At 43.0% G+C, this 15,207-nt stretch overlaps 1 protein-coding gene across 3 annotated transcripts in view; it reads left to right on the top strand.

The window, feature by feature from the left end:
* SETX (senataxin) overlaps nt 1-8,518 on the top strand; it is a 30,552-nt gene extending 22,034 nt beyond the window's left edge. For 2 of the 3 annotated variants that reach the window (XM_076355606.1, XM_076355607.1), the window contains exons 21-27: nt 425-532; nt 1,428-1,615; nt 1,993-2,085; nt 2,700-2,864; nt 3,345-3,446; nt 5,891-5,978; nt 7,020-8,518. In XM_076355606.1, coding sequence (XP_076211721.1) covers nt 425-532; nt 1,428-1,615; nt 1,993-2,085; nt 2,700-2,864; nt 3,345-3,446; nt 5,891-5,978; nt 7,020-7,784 — 1,509 coding nt within the window. In that variant the 3' untranslated portion in view covers nt 7,785-8,518. The remainder of the gene's footprint in view (nt 1-424; nt 533-1,427; nt 1,616-1,992; nt 2,086-2,699; nt 2,865-3,344; nt 3,447-5,890; nt 5,979-7,019) is intronic. The other variant, XM_076355609.1, reaches the window with a different exon arrangement.
* Nucleotides 8,519-15,207: the final 6,689 nt, after the last annotated feature.

The following is a 15,207-nucleotide window of genomic DNA, read 5'->3' as shown; positions in this document are numbered from 1 at the left end:
TTGTGATTATTTGGCTGCTGACGTAATATATTGTGGGTTGACTGCCCCATCCCCACCTTTTAACTGATAACCAGCCTGTCCTGCCATGTAGAGCCGTAAGAAGAAAGAATAACTTCTAATTGCTTCTTTTTCTGACTTGTTTGGTGCTTTAATGGCAGACGGCTTTTGCTTAAAAAATCATGGCTAAAATATGGTTCTTGCTATAGAGGTTTCCAGATGGCTGGGTTATATTTGTATCTGTTTGGAGAGAGCTCTGTGTATTCAATCCTATCTGTTTGGAGTTTTTTATTAGGGAAAAACTCTCTTTCAGCGCCTTAAAAAGCATTTCTGAGTTATTCTGGCTCTGTTACAGGAAATTTAACATACTTCCCTCCACTCCTTTGCTTACAACTTCTGCTTTTTTTCCTGTTTGCATATACAAAAGGCAGGGCAGTCCTGTGAGGTTGAAACACTGATTCCACTGATCCATCGCTGTAATAAACTTGTCCTTGTTGGAGATCCCAAGCAGCTCCCTCCTACTGTAAAATCAGTAGTAAGTGTTCAAACTGTATTTTTTCATGCTATATAGTATAAGAGCAGTATCTATAGAAAATATGTATAAAAGAAAAAAGACGCTTCAATGTCAGATCATGATGTGTATCGGATAATAACTTCTGCCCTGCCAAGTTAAGTCTCTGTTATGTGGAGACCATATCAATGCTGCCTTCAGATGTGTGAATAAAGCCAATACAGATGTGTGAGTACAACCTCTGTAGGCTTTCCTGGTGTAGCCTGAAACTGATTTCGTGCACCATTAAGACTAGCTATGGCCACTCAAACTTCAGTGCAACTCAGCACGTGGTTTATGATGGATGTTTTGTTGCGGCAGGCTCTGTTATTTCATCATGTCAGCTTCAGTCAGTGTCACATTCCTTAAGGAATGGAGGATGAAGACTACCTGATTGTAAGGGGACTTCCTCACCCTACAGATGTGTTCTAAGGATGAACATATAGGAGGACTTTCTTGTATCCAGCAGTAAGGAGGACTGTTTTAAACATCTGATAAAGAAAGGCGGAAAAGCAGACTGGCTTCTCTAGAAGGGTGAATTGTCTGAAGGCTGTGTGCTTGTTTAACAAGATTCCCACCTGGAAGATCTTGCTTTTCGTTATTGTTGATGTTTTTAAAATTTTACTATGTTGTGACTCACAAAGGAAAGTTGTCTTGCTGAAGACTACGCTGACAAAAATTCACATTTATGGAGGTGATCTTTACTGAAATAGTAAGACTAACACAAATAGAAAATTGAAGTGCAAGTAGTTGTCATTTTGTCAGCGAGTTACAAGTTTAAAAGAAAATACCAAATAGTTCTAGGTCCAAAAAGCAAATTCCTGCTGCTTATTTGGGACCTAATTCTCCAGAAGTCAGTCTCATGTTTTCCCTGTGGCAGGAAGCTCAGCAACGTGGCTACGATCAGTCCTTGATGGCACGCCTGCAGAGACACCTGGAGGAGCAAGTGCAGATGAACATTTTACGAAGCTTGCCGGTTGTGCAGCTGACTGTGCAGTACAGGATGCACCCTGACATCTGCCTCTTCCCATCCAATTATGTTTATGGCAGGACTCTAAAGACTGACAAGTGAGTAGCTCTCTGTTCTCCTTTCTGAGCAGGCGCTATTTCAAAGAAGCCTTTTCATATCAGGATACTCTTTGGAGTCTAAAAATTTTTGGGGTTGTGGGGAGGGGAAGATGCTTAATGGGAGAAAACTTGCATTCCATCTCTTGCTAGTGCTGACTGTGATATGTAAGTTAACTAGACCACTTACAGTTGAGCGTACTTACTGCTTAGAGTTTATTTTCAGGCCTCAGTATATGCAGGTACCAGTGAAAATTGAGGACTCGGGGGTGGGGGGGAGCTGAAAGCTGCTTGTATTTGATAACCATGGTGTAAATAAATGAAGTGCCAGTTCTTAGAATTTCTATATGGTTACCTGGTGATAAAAATGTTATTTACAGAGCAACAGAAGAGAACAGATGTTCTTCAGAATGGCCATTCCAGCCCTACCTTATTTTTGATGTCGGAGACGGTCGTGAGGAGCGAGACAAGGAGTAAGTCCTGCATTCTACTCTGCCAAATTTTAGATTTGCTGAGAATTAATTACCTGCAGAAGAGTTGTCTTCTCTCCTCTGTTGTTCCCAATATGCATTAAGTAGCCAGAACTGCATTTTCAACTTGATTTAATTGTACAAAAAAGCAGGTGTTAATTGTTTGTGGTTTTTTTTTAATCTGAAACTGGTTTTAATCCTGGTTTGACTATCTGCTGGATGCCAGTGAATGCCTACAGTCCCTGCTAGCTCTAGTAACAGTTTCTGATTCCCAATTTATTTTTTTTATCAGGGACTTTCCTTTCACAGCTGCATGCTGAGGTAATGCCAGAAGGTGGCAGGCTCAGTCCTCCCTTTTGCCTATTCTGTAAAGAAAGCAAAGCTATGTAGTTTAAGGGAACGTGAAGTGCAGCCTTTCACTGCTAACACTTCTTATTGTTGCTAGCCCCTCGTCGGGGCCTGCTTGCAAAGTTCTTTGAGCCTCTTTGTGAAGGAGGCTGCAGAAGTTCAAGACGGGGGGCTTTGACTCGCAATCCCCCTACAAATTGGGCTGAAGTGTTGAATTTGAAAGAGCTGTCAAATGTATTTCTGTAATGTTTCCATTTTGTCTTGTTCAGCTCTTTTAGTAATCCTCAGGAAGTGAAGCTGGTGATGGAATTAATTAGAACAATTAAAGAAAAAAGGAAGGATCTGGGTCTTCGTCGCATTGGAATAATTACCCCTTACAGCGCACAGAAAAAGAAAATTCAAGAACAACTGGACAGAGTGTTTAAGAATAACAGGTAAAGAAACCATGAGTTTCAAATGGGACTTGGCTCTTGCACATTAGTCCTTTGTTTATCCTCTTAAAATAAGGGCAAAACCTCAAACTTTGTACTGCTAAAATCTGTACTCAGTCATGCCTGAGGGGGGACATGCAAGCCTTTTGCTTAAAACAGGGATGGCCTCTTTGTACCATTTCTTAGGTATTACTTGTATACATGCTTTGATTATATTGCTGTTCTGAATAAAGCTGACTTAAAATAAAACCTAAAATTCCAAGCTAGACGGACCTGAGCAGCTTTTCAACAATGATGCTGGCCTCAGGAAAGCAAATTTAGCTTTAGGTTCATACGCTGAACCTTTTCATACACTGAAGCAGAAATTTACCCTGGGTTATTTTGACAGCTGATCGTTAAGGATAGCGTTCAGGCTATTTGCATCAGTGTGTTGCTTAAAAATTCAACTAACGTAACTTAACGGCTTGCTAATTCTTTCTTCAGCAGCCCAGGTGAAGTGGACACAGTGGATGCATTCCAGGGACGAGAGAAAGACTGCATCATAGTGACGTGTGTCCGGGCAAACAGCACTAAAGGGTCAATTGGGTATGTTTCTCTCCAGTGATTTGCAAATCCCATTTCCAATGACACTCTAGCTGTAATCGTCATATTTTTAATATGACCAGTAAGAAAGTTGTTAGAGAACAAGTCGCTACAGCCAGCAAATTAAAGGGTATCTTAATGTATGAATTAATGTTACTGGTTTGAGATCTCTGAACAAAAGGGACATGGAAATGCGAAGTATTGCGTTCTGCGTTGCGTGCTGATGAATTTGCATGGCTGCCTTAGCCTGTCACTGTTTCAGTTTGGCAGGATTGGTCTTGGGAACTTGGCTCTTTGCATTAGTACTGCAGCAGTTGTTTTTCTTGTAGCTTTTGAAATATATTGTAACTTTCTGAATGCTGCTCTCTTAAAATGAAATCCATTTTCTGTGACTGTCGCTATCCTATTAACATAGCATTCTGTCTGTTAAAGTATTGTTAATGAGTTACGTATGTCGCTAGGAGTGTGATGCAGATGAGATGGATCTTTGATTTGTAGATGAATGTGCTTGTCTTTTGAGTTAGGAGGAGATTTGCAGGAAGTCTTGATTGAAGATTGCAGATTTGATAATTTCATATGGGTTTTTCCTAGCTGAAACAGAAGGAACTAGATACTGGGTGTGCTGTTTACCCCCAGGCCACTACAGCAGTTGTTGATTTATTTCTGTAACTTACTGATTATTTTAGTTTAAAAAATGGTAGTGGAAATATGCCTTGTTATAAGTTCATTGGCTTTTAAGTTAAACTATGGGAAGTCTGTTCGCATAAACAAAAATCTTTTGTTTCCACATACCAGGTTTCGCTAAGCTACTTATGTTTCTCTGATACTAATTTTCTGATTGCTAGATGAAGGGCTTTTAATTGTGCTGATCCATGCTACTTTGGCAAGGGAAACAATCCAAATCCTATAGTAAACAACAATGATGCTTTTTGGAGATTTCTTCACCTAGTTGATTTGAGTTTGGAAACTGAAGGCAGCTAGAACCTGCCAGTTCTTTTGGCTGACACAGGACTTAACCTCTATCTGTTCTTTTGGAAGAAAACTTTCCAGCTTACCGTGTTGAAGGTTTATATATTAAAGCTTTGGCAGTGTAATGCCTTGGAAGCTGTACATACTGATGACTTGGACATCTCTGTTTCAGGGTCAGGTGTCGTTGGCAAGGTGTGATGGGAAAGTTTGCATCACCCTTACCTATGATCTTGTAGCTGAGCAAAGTATTTTGGTCTCCAAGGTTGCTAGTCCAGCATTAAATTTACTCTGAAAGTAACTTGCAAAGGGAGGAGAAAACTCGCCAAGAAATAACAATGGATTTTTTTTTTCTTTCCTTTCCTGAGAAAATAGTTTTGTCGTCTTTCAGTTTTAAAAGCTGTTAGGAATATTTAGTAGTCTTTCAAGATATCTCTCCTCCCTGCCCCCCCTCCCAAGACCTAGCAAACTATGATATCTGTGCTGCTGGATCCGCTCCCCTGGTCTGCTTCCTGCCTCTCTTATCTTTTTTCCTGCACTGCTCAAATTTTCTGGGGTGGCTCTGGGGCTTTTGCAGTCTTTACTGCAGGGGTTGTGAATTTGCTGAAGAGCAGGTCTCGGTGCCATGACCGCAGTACCAGGCATTGATGTTGGACCTGTTCAAAGGAAGTTGTACAAAGGCCTGATGTTGTCTTGCAAACTTTGTTAGTATAGAATAAGCTGTGAATTTTGGGAGCTTTTTCATTAGAGAAAAAATAGTTGATACTAGTTTCATAAACCTTTTTTTGAGTTTTGGTAAATAAGCCCTAACAGAAATCAACTGTTAAGAATACACTAAGCATTTGTTTGTTTAGGTTTCAGTACCTTGGTTTGTGATCCCACAAAACCAGACTAGGCAGTCTGATACTTGCACTATGAAAATTTTCTTCTGCAAGAATATACTTTTCACTCTTGAAGCATGACAAAGCAAAAGTCTTCCTTCATGTGCTTCCAGTGCAGGTCACCTTTAAAATAAAATATTTATGTCCAGCATTCAGTATTTCAGTAGAAAACTTTCCCATTAATCATGCCAACTATTATTAATCTATTTCAGTTCAACTCAAAAAGAAGCTTAAAGTCTTGATAGGTGAAGTGAGGTTGATGTCTTCTGTACTTTGAGGAACATTTAAGGAAGCAGTGGTTGGCATTAGGAGGGGATTTTCTCTAAGAAAGGAAACGTCAATGGTAAGAGCTGGAAAGAACTGGAATTCCCTGCAAGGAATCAGAGCGGTGAAAGAAAGAAAACACAGTTCGTGCAAAGCCCTTCATGTAAGGCAGGGCTGCTGCAGTGGGATCTGGGAATGGGTCATGAACTGCCGCCTTCTTTGTAACTGCTTCTGTTACCTTCATTTCACTGAAATTGAATATTACCGCTTTTTCTCATAACACTTAAACCTCATGGAAGAAGTAGTTTAGGTCCTTAGTTTTGTCTTGTCACCTAGGTTTCTGGCAAGTCGTCAGCGTCTGAACGTTACAATTACCCGAGCCAGATTCAGCCTCTTCATCCTTGGAAGACTGAAAACGCTCATGGTAAGTACAGTGTTAATCAAACGATCTTCTGTGACCCACCCTTCAGGTCAAGTTAGGGTTGGGGAAGTGAAAACCATCCTCAGACTGCTCCAGTCTACGAAAGGGGACCCTTTTCTAGTGTATTGTTAAATTAGTACAATCCAGGCCCTGAAGGGTTCTCTTTGAAAGCTTGGGCTGTAACTGTCATACAAGCTTTAAAAAACCAAACAAACCTGTTTTCCTTGCTTCCAAGAAGGAAAGCTAGAAATGACTCTCACAGTATTTTTAGTAACTAAATTGTAACACAGTCCTTTACAATTCAGGTGTGGGTGTTGCAAAAAATGTCTCTGCTGGTAAGATAGGATGATGGCAGCGATACTTTCCTGCTTGATCCTTACTGTTGGTCCTGCTATTGGAGTTGTCACGGGATACTTGAGGAAGGAAAATGATATAAAAAAAAACCAAAACACAAACCCAAACCACCCCAAAACATTCCCCTGATCTTCATGTTGCTGTTTTTGACACTACTTTGTGTAGTCATGCGGTTTCTGAGGATACCCTTCGCTTGTACTCTTTGAAACAGGTGTTTCTGAAACAGACCTACGTATTTGGGGGACTATAAAGGCCCGCTGAAAGTGTAGGGAGTCCTCTTGAATAGACTTAATGTCTTACAGTACTTGATTTTTATTCTTTTTCCAAGGGTGGGGGTGTTAGCTACACCACTAGAGGGCATTAAAGCCATGCTCCTGTTTCACTCTCTGTATGAGAGAACTCTTGTGGCCTTCATAAATACAGAAATTGTCATTTTAAGTAGTAGCTCACTGATAGTTGAAAGTACCTTCCCTGTGTTACAGCAGCCAGAGTGCCTATTGCTGTTTTGCAAGTGAAACATAAGAGTCTTCCATTCCAGAAGGAACATAACAGTGGTTTCCATGACAGTTGTGTCAGGTACCTTGATTAAAGAGGTTGTGCATCCTCTGACACCTCTGTCCATTTGTGTTGATTTCTTTCTGAAAACTGTTTCCTTTTGGGGGGGGTGGTGTCTTTTTTCTTTTTTTAAAGGAAAATAAAGACTGGAATGAGTTGATTCAGGATGCTCAGAAAAGAGGTGCCATTATCAAGACATCAGAAAAAAGCTACAGGGAAGATGCTGTTAAGATTTTGAAGCTCAAGCCAACACTACAGCTCCTACCCAAAGCAGGGACAAAGACATCTCCTCTGTTGCAGGCTTGTTCCTCCAGTAGCGAGAGGGGTGAGCTTGCAAATCCAAGGGAGGCCAGCAGCCCACGGGAACTCGCTGCTGGTGCTGGCCATGCAGTGCCACAAGGAAGCAGAGGGCCCCAGCAGCCACAGAGGGCTCAGGCTGCAGACTCCAGGAGAGGCAGTGCCTCCGCACCCATGGAGGCTGCAGCGCTTCCTGATCAAGAGAAACCGCGCGATCCAAGGCTGGCAAGTATGGCTAGTAGAACTGAAACAAAAGGGAAGGAGCAGGCCTCAAAAGACAGCAGTCGGTCAGCCCAGAGCAATCCAGGATCAACGTCGCAGCAAGGCCTCGATGTGTCCTCAGCTGCCAGGAATCAGATTTCCAGAACAGAAACTTTTAGGAAACCCCAGCAAAGACAATGCGACATGCCTTCCACGTCGCCTTACGCAGCTCGGCACAAGGGTGACTGGAGAGCTTCTGTATCGAAAAGCAGTTCAAAAGCCCACAGTGAAGGAGGTCAAAGTAGTAGCAGTAAGTGGAACAAAGACTATCGTGTTTCAACGAGGAGAACATCAGAGGACACAGAATCAAACAGTGCCAAGCGAAGAAAGACCTCTCACTGACTGCAGTATCGGCTCATTACTGAAAATGTATTCCCAGATTTCTGTCTAGCAAGGACTGTATTTCAAATTATTTAGTACACCTGCAACTCCCTTACATTGATACCACTACTATCAGTAGATCCATCTTTTTCTCATCCTGTCCCTAACTGTGAAGGGGACTTCATACCTGACAGTTGATAGCTTTGAGCTCTTGAAAAGAAAAGTTGGGTAGCTGCATTGCTTGGAAGAGCAGTGAATTTTGTCACCTAGAAAGTTAAGGTTGTAAATGTTTAACATGTAATGCATATTTGTACAGTATACAAGATTATTTTAAGATTTAATTTGGCAAATATATAGCTTCTTGTTTCCTTGTGCAAATGCTAATTTCTTAGTGATGTAATTTTTTTATGAAGAACCAGAGCAAAGCGAAAAATAAAAACAACCCCCAAAGAAAAAAACCAAACAACCACCCCCCCCAATCCAAAAACCAGCCAGACTTCTCTTTCCCTTTGCACTAGTAAGTCTAATTTATTTGATAGCAAAGAGTGAATGTTGAAAATGTGGTAGCAGGGATTCTTCCTCATGCCCCAGGAAAGACTGAAGGCAGACGTACGTTGGTTGAATGGAGAGAATTCTACTTATTTTGTATATTTTATTGCCTGTTTTTATAGGAACAGAAGAGCTTTCGTTTATACAAATGTGCCTTGAGTTTTGCTCTTGCTGCTGCTTCATCAGTTGGATCCGTTTCTTGTTGCAGTGGCAACAGAAACTGCAGATTAAAGCCTAGGAGGTCTGTTTGGTCCCAGTGAGTCCATGTGACGAATAATCAACAGCACTCTGGAATCTTAGTCAAAGATCTAGTTAACACTTATTGGTAATGACACTTGAGTTTCTTTGTATAGAGCTTTTGGAGATCCACAGAGATCCACAGTTCATTCTCGGTGTTATTACTGGATTCTTTCCACTACGTTGAAGAATGTATAACCAGTAAAATGGGGTGAAAAAACAAACAATTTTTAAGAAAGCTTCCTCTCGTCGTAACATTTCACAATAAAAGTGGAATTATTTGTACTAAGAATGCCTTTGGGTCCCTGAAGTATCGCTTTCTTTTTCTGGAGTACGTGTCTGTCTCAAGGAGGTGAGGCGCGTGTTCAGGTGCGCAGAGTTTTGCATGGAGATAGCCTAGCACGCTTCTGCCTGAGAATGCAGCACCTCGCTACGTTAATACAAGTGGGGTGTATTGTGAGCGGGCCGGGTTGCTATCTCCGTGCATCGGTGTTAAAATACTGCCTGCTAGGAAGCAGGCAGTATCCTGCTGTCCCTTGCTAACTGACTTATGTTTAACCAATATAAGGGTGGTGGCTTTCCCTAAGCAAATGAGCTGCCAGACTTCTCTGGCCAGAATTTAGCCATAATCTTTAGTTGTTTCTGTCCCGACGCGTTCATTGCAATGAGTAGTGTTAGCTTTGTCCTTTGAACCCACTGCCGAAGAGGTATGTGCGATCCAGTGCAGGGAAATACAGGTGCCTTACCGTACAAAACATCAGGTAGTGGTTCAAACTGTAATTGCTGGTAAAACTTACATCCTTGATGCATCCAAGCCCCGAATTTGCTTTGCTGGTACTTGCTGCACTGGGAGGCTTTTAGTTGCCGTCTGTGACTGTCCAGCTCACTGTGCTGCATAGTACAGAACATTTTAAGGTAATAGGGGAGAATCTTTGAGATGCCTATGAAGTGAAATCAGAATATGTGCATTGTTTAGCTTTAGTTATTTGTTATGTTGCAATCTTAATCGCTTCAGTGAACCCTGACCGCGTCTTGTCAGCAGTATATGCACTTATAAAACGGCTGTGACTCTTCCTTGATGTTGTGTACCTTGTGTGAGAAGGAAGGCTGCTTGAATGAATCCGTGGCTGTCACAAATTGGACGTTTCGGTTGCTCCCGCATCACATACTCCGTGCCCTGTGTGTTCTCTCCCTTTATGTTAACAGGAATATTTAAAAATACTGTCATCTTTCAAACCTCTTGGCAGGGCTGTGCTGACCTGCCTGCTGTTTCTACTTAGCACATTAAAAAGGCTGCTATTCTGCAAACAGCTGTAGGATGTTCCTATAGCTGTGGAAGCCATTTAGACTGTCTCAATGTAAATAAAGTGAAGCTGGCAACAGTGTGACTGAGGAAATGCCTTTCTGGCCATTAAATACAATTTTGTCAAAAGAATGCTTCTCTGAAACTTTTCTTCTGGCTCGCTTTCTCCTTAAACAATCTGCATTTCCAAATGTGTTCTTCTGAGCGCTGTACTTAACCGCATGCTGGAAGGAGGTTTGTTTTAACATTTCATTTTTCTTGTATTATGTACACAGCACGTAGGTCATGTACTCTACAACGCCTGTATTTTTCCATAAATCAGCTTTGAGGCATGGTCAGTGGCTCAGACTGTTTTGCTTATTTAAGACTAGATTTATCTGACTTAAGTTGTCAATCTCTCAGTGGTAGCTTACTGCTACCATATCAGTCTGTATCATTAATGGTGTATTCTTGAATAAAAAAATGTTTGGGTTGTTGCACTTAAAATACTTTTTCCCTCTTCACATATCACTCGGAGTAGGTTTGTAGTTTTAACTTCCCCCCCTCTTTTATACCCATAACGTGGAAGCCCAAGCAAACTCCAATGCAGAGAACACTTCTCACCGGTTCAAATAAAATCTGCATGGGGCAACAAACAGTAGAATTTTCATAACTTCTCTGCTGTTTCCATTGTGTGTTATAAAATACTGAGCAGCGATGGACAGTGGGTGTCGGTAAGCTGAGTGTAGACTTGCTTTATTCATTCAGTATCATCTCAGCACTAGTGGCAGTCGGAGGAGGTTGTTCAGCGATCGTTCTCTTCCGCTGAGTGTTAAAGTCAGAAAAATTGGTAAAGAACATTTCAATGCAACAATGTAAAACAGTTTAATCAGAGTTTGTGCCGAAAACCTTTGGAAGAAGCAGCGTTCAGGTTTTTGTACAGAGGCTTCCATGCTGCTTCCAAGCTTGGCAGCTTAATTTTCAGTGCAAAACCAGGTCTCTCTGTGGCACTATTAATCTTTGACATCATTAAGAAGGGAAAGCCTTGTAAGTGTTGGACTATATTTTGTTCAAAGTTTGGGGGTTTTAATTAATTCTTTGTACATGAAATAGGCTTTCCAGTAAAGGTGGAGTATAATTCTGGTTATTCCTTTTTTCTTTACGGTTTACTGTAATTGTTTTCCAAGTCACTACTCCAAATTACGGTGATGTGAGAACAAACTGGAGCCAGAGGTATAATGATGGTATCCAAACAGGTACTTGCCTAATGTTTTTCTCACCTAAGTTTCATTGTACGTGCGCTATGCTATGGAGTGCTGGCTTACTAATGGTGCCTTTATCAGTTGTACCTATGGATGTCTGCTGACCAGCCAGAGGAAAACCAGCCCTTTGCAGGAGCGGTAGCCCGCTCGGGGAAGCGTAGCAGGGAGGGCTGTCACTCCTCGGTGTGGTGGCGGTAGCAGGCGGGCCTGAGGAACAGCTGAGAGCTGGCGGTGCCTCTGGGTTGCGAGTGGTAGCCGCGAGAGCTGTGCCACGCTGCTGGGGGGTGATGAAAACCTCAGCCTCTCCTCCCGGTCCCTCGCCTGTGCTCACCCGTCCAGTGCTGGTAGTACTGGCGGGGCAATGAGTTTTTACAGTACTGTCTCCTAGATAAGCTGGGTGCAGTAACTAATTAGCAGCTGGGTCCCATGGGTGGAGGCAGAGGAGCTGGGAGACATGAGTTGTGCAAGGCGTGCAGACTGACGAGGCGCTTGGCCCCTTCCTCATGCTAGTCCATAAAATGGAAGCAGCCCCCACCCCTGCTGTACTGACGCTAGGGAAGCGCTGAGCAGCACGTGCTTCCAGAGCAAGAAAGAACTTGTAGTGACCAAACATACTGATTGAGGGTAAACAACATTCCCAGTCCCAGCTGAGATCCAAAAAATAACGTGGAACCCCAGTGATTTTGGAGTTGAGACTTCCCCCACCCCCCCAGTTACTGAAGAGTGGTGAGATGCTGGGGTTTACTTTTGCGTATAGAAGGGAGAGACCGGAGTAGCCAAAAGCTGGAGCTGGGCTGCTCATTCACAGCCCATCGACCGTGGCAACACCAAGGATAAGCAGAACCACGGTCCTAAAAATGCAAGACGTTCTCTCTAGTCTGCATGAATAAATGATGGATGAAATGACTGCTGTATTGTAAATGGAATTTATAATGTTAATGATACGATACAGTCTCTTGCCACAACGGGTCCATTCCCAAGTCGTATATAAGGTCCCTTTTCTTGTCTTTTTAAGATGCTTGGAAAGGAGCCCGATGCCTTATTCTCTAGTGCAAATAAATGTAAGCTAAGCAGCCGTCTACATCGAATATCGCTGACACATGAGACCTTCCAGCCATATGTACCTGTCTGCCAAGGCCTCTAATTTGCCACCAACTTCCTGGCAAAGTGATAGAAATTAAAACAAAGGCGGTTTGGGCGCGTGTTACACTTGGTATTGTGAAAACGTAGAAAACCTTGTTTTACAGCGTGGCAGGCTACACTGCTGTGGCTGTCCAATTTTGTCACGGATTTCACTGTTGTATCAAGCAAGAATTCCCTTTGGTACAGAGAAATCCCATCAGTTTCCCCTCTCTTTATTTTAATCCCTGAAATAGCACAGAGCGCGGTTGGGATGGAGCTTTTGGAGCCCAGTATTGCTGCTGGCCAGGAGAGAAAGTAGTTGCGTGGTAAAAATGGGTGGTTTTAGGCTTTCCTCACACGTTTTACCCTGCAGTGAAACTTGTTACGACACCTAGAGAATCAAAATGATAAAGGAGCCTTTAGGACAGTCTGAAGCTCTTCTCTGCATCTCAAATCAGCGTGTGATTTTTAGCTGGTTTCTGCGTGGTAGCGGCCAAACTCTCCAACTCCCTGCCAGAAGGGCTGAGAAGATGGTCATACAAAGCTCTTCAAAACCCAGCTGTGCTCTTATTTCTGAGCAGGAACGCTCGGCTGCTCCTTTATACTTTATTTACATTTGGGACTTTTTATGAAAGCCAATTATAGAACAGAGTTGGTTGGTGAGACTATTAATTTTATTACCACTGAAGCGTTGGTTCTCTCGCTACTCCAGCCTCCGCAAGGCTCCTGACGAATCGCCCTCGTAGATGAGGTGTCTGCTTCCTCATCTTTATAAAACCAAATAACATACCTGGTAAGCGCCAATGGAATTTTTTCCCCCCTCCTTCTGTCTCCAGCTCCCAGGGACTGTAGGCTTAACATTTTATCTGGCGAGTGAGCAAATACGCATAAAGCCAGACCGCTGTTGACTTCTCCGCAGCCGGGGCTGCGGACTCAGCCTGGCTGCAGCAGTCTGTCCCATCAGGCAGATCTTTGTTGCTTCGGGGCTTTTGGTTATTTAGATTTATCAGTACTCTAAATAGTTAAAATCAGAGTAGAACTGGAGGTAAACAAGAAAAATCAAAAGCTCTACTTGTACTGTTTGAAGAGGTCACTTTTTTGCAGGCAGAAGTGTAATTTAAAAACTTTTTCAAATGAATCAAATGCTGGCTGCGTACCGGTGACAGGATTACACATGAAAACCTCTTGAAAGAGCGCAAGTGGCTTTCTCGGAAAGAGAAGTACCTTTTGGTTAACCTTTCCACAAGTAAAGTATCAAGCTCATTGGACAACGTCTCCCGTTTGGAAGCATTAACTGATGTACAAATGTTTCTATCTTAAAGAAGATGAACTTTTGGATCCGTGGGTACTTGCTGCGATGGTTTCTCTCTGTATTATTTCAATAATGCTCTATTCTCTTTGTGTAGACACCTATGTGCTGACAGATGTCTGCAGTTAATGGATCTTCAGTGCCGAAGCTTTCAGAAGCTTTAAATTATTTTCTTAAATACCAGGTTTAAGTTTTGTGTGAGAGGTTTTTTTCTGCCTTGCAGTGGTTTGTGTTACGTGATTGCAAGTTCTCCAGCACCATTGGACAGGTAAAGTGCCATCCTGATCTCCAACACGCAGGGCTAGCTTTGTGGCTGAGCCTGAAGATGAGCCGTACTGCCCCGTCCGCAGGCAGAGCCGCAGGAGGGAAGTCTGAAACTCCCTCTTTTGGCTCTGCTCTTGCTCTCAGCCTAAAGGCCATCTGATTTCTTCTGCGAGATGAAGCATGTCGTGTTTGTCCTTCGCAGTCACCATTTCACAGAGGGCTTTGCTTCTGCACGACTAGGAAGAGCCTAAGAACGGTATACCTCGTGTGGAGGGCCGACTTGTGTTTTGTTCCCCAACATTTTTCAGGTGTCCTTTGGCATGGCTGCAGGAGGGTTAGCACCACAACTTTCTGCTTCTGGTTGAAGTTACAGAACTATTCGTTGGGCTTTGGTTAAAGAAGGTCCAGGACTGAACGTGACTGGTACTCTGGGTTCACAGGGAGGTGGTACCATCTCTGGAGCTGAGTTAGGAAGCCAATGATGTTTTATCTTAAAAACAAACAAAACCCCCCAAACCAACCAACCAACACCCAATCAACCAAGAGAAAATCTCCCAAACCTAAAAAGGTCTAGTGCAGTGGTCTATCACCTTCAGCAGTCTTCATTCCTGGGCTGTTCTGAGCTTTGTTGTGCCCTTCTGAGGTTATTTTCTACAGGAATTCATTGCTGCTGCTTGGCACGCTCCTGCTTGCATCGCAATAAAAGTGTGTGTTTGCAGGGAATCTGCTGGGTGCAGAGTTCGTCTGGGATACGGCTTTATGAAGTAGTAAATTTTCTGTTGCTTAATCTAATATTTTAGAGAAAAACACTAGTGCAGGGAAAGGAGAATGTTGCTTCACCTTCCAGAAGTGCCATTAGAGATCTTGATCTTGTTACAGTCTTTTCTATGCTATTACTTGTACGAACAGTAACGCATGAGGATTTTAAATCTATTGCAGTCAGAAAGTACAAAGAAAGAGCGAGCGTCAATACCAACAGACAGCAACCGACTGCATTAAGGAAAGGGAGGCAATGCTTGTGCCAGCCCGCTCCCTCAAAGATCTGATCTCAGCAGGGTGAGTTTAACCCTCATTTATTTTATGGTGGATTAACTAAGTCCTGTGACCTGCCTCTGTGATGTTAAATGCTGCTCAAAACGTGCACCAGATTTGTGTCGCTCTTTGATGTGGCAATATCCGTTCTCGCACCTTCGCTCCCGTTTTCTTCTCCTTTTTCAAAGTACGAGTTCACTGTCCCCCCTCTCCGTGGAGGTGGCTGCATTTCGGGGGCGCTGGCTGCGTGCACAGTATCTGCAGTGTCAGGCTGGAAGACGCTGCAGGCTCTTGCACTTTCGAAACTTGGGCTGCTCCCAGCACCGGCCCCAGCTGAGCAGGATGGGCTGTAGGGACAGGAGCATGGAGACCGAGCGCTGAAACAGA

Source organism: Aptenodytes patagonicus, chromosome 18, assembly GCF_965638725.1.
Source record: "Aptenodytes patagonicus chromosome 18, bAptPat1.pri.cur, whole genome shotgun sequence".
NCBI classification, from domain to species: domain Eukaryota; kingdom Metazoa; phylum Chordata; class Aves; order Sphenisciformes; family Spheniscidae; genus Aptenodytes; species Aptenodytes patagonicus.
The sequence above is the reverse complement of the archived record's forward strand: the minus strand, read 5'-3'. Positions and strand labels throughout refer to the sequence as shown.